Below are 10228 nucleotides of genomic sequence, written 5' to 3'. Positions count from 1 at the left end.
GCAACTAAAGAACAAATTCAAGCCTTGAGCTGCAATGCTTAAGGACGATATGGGCAGAATATTGAATGATTCAGGAAGCATTGAAAGCAGATGGAAGGAGTATACAGTCACAGTACCAAAAAGAAGTGGCTGACACAGAAGACTTTCAAGAAACAACATATGATCTAGTGATAATGGTGATGAAGGAGGAAGTTCGGCTGTGCTAAAGGACTTGGCAAAAAAATAAAGCACCAGGAATTGGAGGAATAACAATTGACGTATTTCAACAAACACATGCTGCCCTGGGATGTGCTGCTCACCAAGTTGTACCAAGAAATCTGGAGAACAACTACTTGGCCAACTGACTGGAAGAGATCCATATTTATTCCCATTCCCAAAAAAGATGACCCGACAGAGTGTGGAAGTTACTGAACAGTATCATTAATATCATCACACGCTAGCAAAATTGTGCTGAAGATTATCCAGAAACGACTGGAATGGTTTGACAGAGAACTACCATATAAGCAGGGCTCAGAAGAGGCCATAGCACTACAGATAATACTGCCAATATTAAAATGATCTTGGCAGAAAGGAAAGAGTACCAGAGGAATGTCTCATTGACTATGCAAAGGCACTGACTGTGTGGATCACAACAAATTATGGCTAAACTTGAGGAAAATGAGAATCCCAGAACACTTGGTTGTGCTTATGCAAAACACATACTTGGGCCAAGAAGCAATACTCAGAACAGAGCAAGGAAACACTGCATGGTTCAAAATCAGGAAAGTAGCGCAGCAGGGATGAATCCTGTCGCCGTATCTTTTTAATCTGTATGCAGAACAGATCATCTGGGCAGCAGGGCTTTATGAGGAGGAATGTGGCCTCAGGATTGGAGGAATACTCAACAACCTATGATATTCAGATGCTGAAGACCTGCATTTGCTGCAAAAGGTCAAGGACTGTAATCTTCAATATGGATCGAAGCTCAACACCAAGAAGCAAAGATTCTCACCACTGCACCAAATGGCAGTACCATGATAAATGGAGAAGACACTGAGGTTATTAACAATTACAGGTTGCTCGGCTCCACAATGAACACTCTCGGCACCAGTAGTCAGGCAATCAAAAGATTAATTACATTGGGAAAATCTGCTGCCAGGGACTCTCCAGAGTGCTTAAAAGCAGTGATGTCAGTCTAGGGAATAAAGTGTGCCTAATTCAGGCCATGGTCTTCTCAATTACTTGTTATGCATCAGAGAGATGGACAATGACTAAGGATGACAGAAGAAGAATAGATGCCTTTGAACTGTGGTCGTGGTGAAGAGTCTTGAACATTCAATGGGACACCAAGAAAACAAGTAAGTCTGTCTTGGAGAGAATGAAACCAAGTTTCTCCTTGGAGGCTAGGACTATGAAGCTTTGTTTCATATACTTTGGGCATGTGGCCAGGAGAGACTGGTTCTTGGAGAAGGATATCATACTCCAAAGGGTGGATGGACAGCGCAGGAGAGGAAGATCCCGGATTAGATGAATTGATATAGTGCTTGGGGCAATGGGGGTTGGTGTGTTGGAATTATTGAGACTGGCTCAGAACAGGGCAGGGTTCAGAGCTGCTGCTATGGACTGCAAGAAACTCGAAGGTACATAACAACAAGAAGTTTGTACAGCTCAACTCGAATAACTGCATCACAATTTTTAGAATATTAACTTGCTCAATACATTGGGAAAGATATTACAGTTTTACAAATTCAAAATGTAGAGGAAACTATCGATAAATTTTTGGTTTGCAAAATGTTAAATAGTACAGACAATAAAGAGAGTGAAAGAGTTTATTTTTAACTTTCATCCAAACACACCCTTTTTCTGATAAAACAAAAGCATGCACATTGATGGCATTCATAAAAAGAAAAATTAAGTAATAACTAAACTGAAAATAAACAATAATAAAAACAGAAGCTTAAATGATACATGAAGAAGATTTACAAGAAAGCATAAGATTCTTAATTATTAGAAAATAATAAATCAATGCAATAAAATATCAATGCATGTTAAGAAAAAGCTGCTAATTTCTCAAGCATCTGGATACAAAACAACTTTTTAAACATATCTTTCAGAGATTTTTTTGTGAGAAGAATATTAGAAGACATACAAGGTGATCTTAAGCAGGTCACTTTGCCTACTTAATCAGTTATCATCCAAATAATTCTAAGGGCATTCCTTCTTAAAATTTATGTTGAGAGCACACTCATAATGTTTAACATGTTGCCGCATATTTTTTAAATTGACAACCGTGCTTAGAAACACATTTGCCATCATTTGTGGCAACGTGATAAAAGAAGTTATATGTATTAGATTTATTTTGATCTAGTTAAAAATAGGTTCTAATTTCAAAATGGTTCAAAATCATATTTAACAACAGCATTGTATTTTCTAAATTTCACTTCAAAATTTGCACGACAGTACTTTTTAAGTTTCATCTATGTTCCCACTTATAACCAGACCAATAGGATCCTGTGAAAATGTGTCCACACAAACATGTATACATACTTAGCACAGTCTACATATACAACCAATTCAAACCACCCAAATCGTCAAGGGTGTTACTTGGAATAGCTTTGTTTCTGATTTCAAGAAGAAATATAACACAGACAAAACTTCCCCTTTTTATTTTGTTTATCAGCATTCACATGGTGGTTTTGTCTCTGTTAGCGACACAATTTTGCAACAAAAGTTCATTAGCAGTCAGCAGAAATTGTCAAAGGAATCAAAAACAAGTTTAAACTATAAAATAGAGCAAATCACATTTTAAAATGACTCTTCTTTCTGTTCCATGATAGAAAGTTGTGTGATTTGGTTCCTGAAAAGTAGCTCTCATTTAGAGGTGATGTCTATTAATCATGTAGCGCCATTAAAAGGAGTGAAATGAAGTTGCCCAGTCCTGTTGTATTAAATTTGTGTTTCACTGGCTTGAGGAAGGTGGATTTCTTGACTTGAAGCAAATGTAAAACGCCTTTTCAATAGCTGGTGAAACGTTCTTGAAAGAGTTTAAAGAGCCTGACTTTAAAACAGGACAAATACTGATTATGATTTTCTTCAAAGCAAGTCTAGTATGCAAGCTACTGAACAGCACCAATGACTTTAATGCAAATGAAAAAGGGTAGAATACAGTGGAAGTCTATCATGATTAACATTAAAAATTATTTTTGGATTCAATATTTTGCTAAAAGAATTAAAGGCACATGCTAGTAAATCTAGTTAGAACGTGTAAAGGCTCCTAGTACTTCAATTATCTCTGGATTCAGAATCCAATAAAAGTTCATACTGATTATTTTAATGTAAAAAAATAAGAGGAAATCTTAATATTCTCAAATACTTATGGCACAGATGTTGCAAAGTACTTATAGTTTAACTAAAATCTTTAAAAGCTGGGCAATTTAAAGTTCTGCTATATGGAATCAAGAGTCATAATTTTATCTTAATTCTCATATTTTATACATTCTTTTGTGTTGAATACAAGGTGCACAAATTAATCCTCTTCAATAAATATTAGAAATGTTAATTATTTTGCAATATAAAAGTGATGTTAACCATAGAATACAATAAAAATATGTGCTAAACTCAGCTGCTTCCCCACGAACTTTACTGTTTCCCTTGAACATCTTGAGATTTAAATACAATTCTTTGATTGACTAAGAGAAATTAAGCATAAAGAAAAATATTATATAGATGGAAAATAATGGACACTTCTGTGATAAAAGTTTGGGACTAGTCAAGTTATAAAAAAATGCAATAACAAATATATATGAAATACATTGTAAAATAAATGTTCATAAACTTAGCCAGCTGAATTACAAAGCAGTAACAAATTATGCAGTCCCAATAATCTGCAATGGACATTAGTTCACGGGAAATGCAAAGTACAGAATAAATTTCATTTAGCATTTACCCTCCCAGCAACTTTAGTACTAAAGTTTAAAAGGATTTATCTTTGTCAAGATCAACTGCATATTAGTTTTAGTCAGAAATTCTATTTTATCCAATGTTCAGTCAACAAAGTTTTATTTACACTTACTAAATTCAGGAGACAAGGTGATGCAATGTGCAGTTGCCAATAACAGTTTTTTGCACATTCCATTGACTGGAGAAAGCTACTTCTTTACGCTTTAATACTAACCCACAAGCAGCCAATTAAGGTTCCATAAATCCATGTTTTCACATACAGTTTCCTTCCAGTATCTGTCATAAGCATACTAGCAGTCAAACCACTTAAGATCAGTAATGATGGGAAAGTCTTCTTAAGACTTAGTTTGGAAGTAACACTTTTCCCAGGAAATCGATTTCTTCTTTCTGGATCCAGTGAATCATAGAATTCTATAAGCAACCTAGGACCAAAACAAAGTGTAGTTTCAGTGCTATCAATTTCAATATTCAATTCATTAAGTATCTTATTGGTTGCCTACTCTGTCCGGGGGAAGTTATAGGTTCTTGGAAATTAAGGATGAATAAGGAAACATTCAAAGAGTTGGTGTAAAAGGAGTTTCCAGAAACATCTTTAATGCTCTAAAACTGGTAACCACATAGGAAATTGTGTGATGTGATTAAAGCCAAATGGTTTTAAGCATTTTTATGAGGAAAATTTTTAGGTCTGAAATTTCAGGTTTGTAAATTTTTGCAATGACCAAACTCATTTCCCTCATTCTAATTTCTCCTTTCCACAGCTTCCCTTCACAATCAAAAGAAAAGATGGACAATCTTTATAATATACACAGGGTTCTCAAAAAGCTCTTACTCGCATGGAACTGTAAATGCAAGTAAAAGAAAAAAGAAGTCACACTTAACTTACTTTAACATCTTATCAAAACCCCCATGAAATTATAATAGCAGAACATACTTAAGAAATAAATCTAAAACATCAAAGTACAGAAAAGGAAAGCTTCTGTACTGTCTTGTAAATCATATTCCCTAGATATATCACTGTTTAAAAATGCCATGATTCATCCTTAAGACATAAGTATACTTATATATTCTCTCTCTTCATATATTTATATACACATACACACATATATACACATATATATCAGATAGCTATAGATATAATAATCTGAATATTAAACACATTGTATAATCTTTTTATTAAGGATATGTTTTCATGTCAATACATAATAACTCTTACTTCTAAAATTTCTTCCACTACCAAAAGGGTCCAGAAAGGCTGGTAAATAAATTGTGCATAAATGAGAATAAATGAAACATTCAAATTAAGAATGAAGTTTATTTCATTTTTAACTGATTACACTTTCAAGAATTTGAAAGTGAAAGTTAACTAAAAAGATTTAATAAGAAAATACTGGGGGTTGGAGGGAAACTAAGAAAAGAGAGGATAAATAATGAACACTGCATTGGAACAGATGAAGGAGAGAATTGTTTAAAAGGAATATATGAGTAAGCATTTTCTGTATGACAACAGTCCAGAATAAAAGATGTATAGCAAAGTGGACTGAGGGACCGGTAAAGGGGAAGGGAGGAAATGATGTAACAATAAATGAATATTTTTTTAAAAGTGAATGAGGTGAAGGTGTAGGGAGGAAAAAGTGCAACAATGAATGAATGAAAACCCAACTTTTCTGTACACTTTGGTTAAAATAACAATAAAAAATACTCTACTGTAATAAAATATGAAAAGGAAGAACAATGTTTGCTTTCTGAAAGGAATCACATTAGGAGAACAGAGTATTTGACTATTTGACTATATTTTCTCAATATAATTAGAACTTTGGAAGCAGGAGTGGCATGCACTTCCCAAATAGTTTGTCTCTGGAAACTCTATGAATGTGGAGAAATGATGAAAGTCATACAAGTGTTGTTCAGGTCTTTCGTTCATAGGGTCACTATGAGTTGACTATGACTCAATGGCACTTAACAAAAACTATAAAAATACATCTTAAGATGGCTTTAATAAATGGTGTATCTTTTAATCAATATTTTAAAAAGAGGATCAAAATGATAGAAGCATAAAACATTAAAAAGTATCAAACAGGATAAAATTTTCATAGAAAGCAAAACAAAAAAGTATATATAATATACACTAACATTTGATCCGAGAACATATTCTCATTTATTAAAATTCAATTTCTAAATATAACTAGCCCTGACAGTAGGGCTGGTGGCCTACAGGTAAGGACCTGTACTGACAACCCAAAGGCATGTGATTCAAATCTACTAGCAGCTCCACAGGAGAAAGACAGACAATCTCCTCTCCTGTAATTTACAGCCTCTGAAAGCTAGACAGTAAACTAAGAGTTGGTTCTGAACCGATGGCGCATAATCAGAAAAACAACAAAAAATCTAAAAATTCCATTTTGACTTGTATTTAATCAAAGAAATATTAATATACTATATAGCGATACAATGGCTCAGGTGGACTTGTGGTAAGTAGTTGCAGTATAATCTGGAAGCCTTACAAATGCACCAGCTGCTCCACGGGAGAACGATGCGCAATCTCCTGCCTCTGAAAACCTGCTGGAGGCTCAGCTATAGGTTGGTTCCAACTTGAAAGTACACAAGAACAACAACGATAACATTTTAAGTAAGAGGCATATCATAATCAGCTGCTTGAACATGAATAATACTGTCTGATGCTGTTTCACTAACATGGAGTTAGAACCAACTCACAGCTGATCTTCCAGTAGATTTTTGGAAGGTATAAATTTCAACAGCAAAGAATGCCTATCTTTTCCCCATAGAAGCCCTCTGGTAGATTCGAACCACCAAAGAGGTGACACCTTTGGGTTAGCAGCACAACTTCTTACTGACTACACCACCAGAACGTCCTAAATATAACCTCAATTTATTGACAGGTAACTTTTAGATCCAAAACCATGCTACTAAAATAGTATTATTAGTATGGACAAATACAAGGTCAGTTAAAAAAACCATTTAGACTCAAAAAACACTAATAAAAACTATTACTGAATGGAGATATTCAATTGCCCTTTTCTCTTCCAAAAAATATAGCAGAACTATACAAGGGGCACAATCATCTATTCACAGAGCCTGATTCTCCAAAGGCAGGCAGTTCAAATTCTAGCTGTTCCATAGAAGAAGATAGGCAATTTTTTCCCATATAATTTTTAGCTTCTGAAAACCAAGAGGCATTTTCAGTTATGAGTTAGTTCCGATTCAATGGCACACAACAACTGGCAGCGTATTTCATTGTGAGTTGTGCTGCAATCCCAAAGACATACCCAAAGGCTCAAATTCTACAGCTGCTCTGTGAGAGGAGGATGGGTAACCTCCTCCTATGCAACTTAACAGTCTCTAAAAACCAGCTGGAAGGTCAGTTGGAAGTAGGTTCTGACTCGATGGTAATGACATTTTATTTTCAGCATTATAGATAGCCTTTAGGAAATAATACCGTATTTTTTTTTTCTTTCAAAGTCAGCTTTAGGGCATCTTAAAATGAAAAGCCTGTTTTACTTTTATACATAGTACACAGGATAGAAGGAGAATTGATGCCTTTGAGCTGTGGTGCTGGAGAAGAGTATTGAGAATACCATGGACTGCCAGGAAAAGAGATTTGTCCTGGGAAGGGTTAAACCGGTGGCTTCTTGGAGACAAGGATTCTGAGGCTCCGGAGCTTCTAACATACTTTGGACATGTTGTGAGGAGAGACTGGTCCTTAGAGAGGGACATCATGCTTGGGAGGGTGGAGGGACAGTGCAGGAGGGGAAGGCCCTCTGTGAGGTGGATTGATTCAGTGACTGGGATAATTGGGATGGGAGTGTCGGAGATGGTGCGAATGGCACAGGACAGAGCGGAGTTTAGGGCTGTTGTACATAGGGTCGCTATGAGCCGCAAGCAACTCGACGGCACTAACAACAACAACAACACCCAGTCTAGGAAATAACTGTAAACAAAAAAAGGTACTAAAGCTTTCATGGTGATCTGTAATAAAGTAAAGCTTAACATGAGCGGATTATGCATGGATTAAGATTTGGCTTGAGTTTAGAAATAAATGTTCTCGAGACAATAAAAGTTTTTATGATAGTTTCACATTGTTCACTCCAGTGAAATCTGGTTGATGAATATCTTTTGAAGTGCTGAGCTGTTCGTTACTCACTTATCTTTTATTTCAAAGCGTTCGTGAAGCCATCTTCTCATGTATGCTTGTTCTTCTGGCACATCTTTTTTGTCTATTCGATCAATGTGAATATGAATTTTTGGACATTCTTTGCACAGAAATTCTAAGAAGAAACAAAAACATTTCTTACTCTTTAATGCACTTGGTTATGCAGATGTACATAAATGGCATAAAAGGTCAAAATAATTAAAAAGGCACATACATTATTTTAGCTTACTCCCCCAAAATAAATTCTCAACTAGTGGTTATAGGTTTCAAGCCACCTCTACCAAAATATGTAAGTTATTAAGGTTAGCCTCCATGTTATCTTTTATAGGATGATTCTTAATTCTTTAGATATCCAGGACAAGGAGAATGCACTCAATTACAGGTGCAACCCAAACAATGTAAGGCCAAGTAAAACTCTGGAAACACAGACATAATTATACTCATTTCTAGTTTTCAATCTTTCTCTTACAGTCTTGGTTTCTAAACATTCATGTCTTTCATTTTTCATTTTTAACATTATTGTAATGAAACATTAAATAATTATAGTTCTTAAGCTATGTTGCATTTGAAAGAAGACAGTCCTTTTTTTTTGTCTAACTTGCACAAGTGATGACTATAAAACAGTAAGATTGAATCTTGAAGCTGGAAATTACTTTCTTTAGAGATAAAGTGTGAATATTGGTCTAATTAAGTTAACTGGAGAAAAAGAAAATCCTCCTAAGGTATTTAATAGAAGTCTAAGTTCTTTAGGTGGTTAGTATTCAAAGGAGCTCTGGTGACCTAGTGGTGAGAAACTGCACTACCAGCCCAGAGGCACATGGAGCAGTGGAGCCAGCTGCTCCACTGGAGAGAACTGGGGTGGTTAACTCCACTAGATGGTCAGCTACGGGTCAGTTCCAAGTAGGAGGAGGAGGAGGTTCAGACCTTTTATCTCAAATTGATAATATATTAAAAGATGTGTTCTAACAAATGAAGAGTCTTGGGTTCTACAGTATAAGAAAGATTTAGGTTCATCTTTAAATAAATATTAATTTTTTTTAAAATGTCTCCATACACCTTTTTTCCCTCTTAAAAATTTTACACAAATGTTCTTTTTTCTGGTGTCAAGTTGTAGTAACATGCAACATTTAAGTAATAAAAATATCCTCTGATTTCTTTTGGAAGTGAATTTTCTTTGATGATAAAAGATACTAACAAGATTTTTCCGTATTTTTGTCTTAATTTCTTCAAGTACTACTTTCACCTAAACCATCACATAACTGCTTGAATATATATGTTTAGAAGCAGAGTTGTACAGTGGTTAAAAGCATGGACTGGGGAGCTAGAAGTCTGAGCTTCAACACTCTGGGTTGGAAGAGTTCCTGAATGGTACAAATGGGTACTATGTGTGTAGACACTAGTTTGGAGGCACCAATCCACCCAAAGGCAACTCAAAAGAAAGGTCTGGAGACCTACTTTCCAAAAATGAGCTACTGAAAATCCTGTGGTGTACAGTTCCTCTCTACCACATGGGGTCATCACGAGATGGAACTGACTCAATGGCACTGGCCTAAGTTTTCAAGGCTGTGCAACAGTACTAATATTATATAGTTAAAAGGTTAATGTGAGGAATATGTCCAGCACTTAAAACAGTACCTCACACATTGTTGTTAGGTGCCATCGCATTGACTATGACTCACAATGACCCTATGAACAGCAAATCTGAACCATGTTCTAGCCTGTGTTGGCCTCATCATCTCTTACAACACTCGAGTCTTATGCAGCAGTCACTGTGTCAATCTATCTCATCGAGGATCTTCCTCTCTTTCACTGACCCTCCACCTTTCCAAGCACGATGTCCCTCTCCAAGGAAGAGATTCTCCTAGCAAAAAGCCCAAAGTGCATGAGATGAAGTTTTGTCACTTATGCCTCCAAGGAGCAAACTGGCTGCACTTTCTCCGAGACATACTTGTTTGTTCCTTTGCCAGTGCATGGAATGTATGCCAGGGATGCATCCTGTCTCCATACCTTTTCAACATGTATGCAGAGCAGATTATCCGAGAGGCTGGGCTCTATGAGAATTGTGGCATCAGGACTGCTGGAAGATCTATTAACAATCTGCGTTATGCAGATGACACAACC

The 10228-nt window shown here is 35.8% G+C and overlaps 1 protein-coding gene across 1 annotated transcript in view; it reads right to left on the bottom strand.

Annotated features, from left to right (window-relative positions):
• Positions 1-4135: 4135 nt before the first annotated feature.
• The window catches only part of AGPAT5 (1-acylglycerol-3-phosphate O-acyltransferase 5), an 85814-nt gene continuing 79721 nt past the window's right edge, over positions 4136-10228 (bottom strand). Inside the window, exons 7-8 of the mRNA XM_006895021.1 lie at positions 8099-8222; positions 4136-4361 (exon numbers count right to left, since the gene is read on the bottom strand). Coding sequence (XP_006895083.1) covers positions 4136-4361; positions 8099-8222 — 350 coding nt within the window. The remainder of the gene's footprint in view (positions 4362-8098; positions 8223-10228) is intronic.

Source organism: Elephantulus edwardii, unplaced genomic scaffold, assembly GCF_000299155.1.
Source record: "Elephantulus edwardii isolate Elephantulus edwardi_28Jun2011 unplaced genomic scaffold, EleEdw1.0 scaffold00154, whole genome shotgun sequence".
Taxonomy (NCBI): Eukaryota; Metazoa; Chordata; class Mammalia; order Macroscelidea; family Macroscelididae; genus Elephantulus; species Elephantulus edwardii.
Note: the sequence above shows the minus strand (reverse complement) of the source record. Positions and strands in the feature narration are given on the sequence as shown.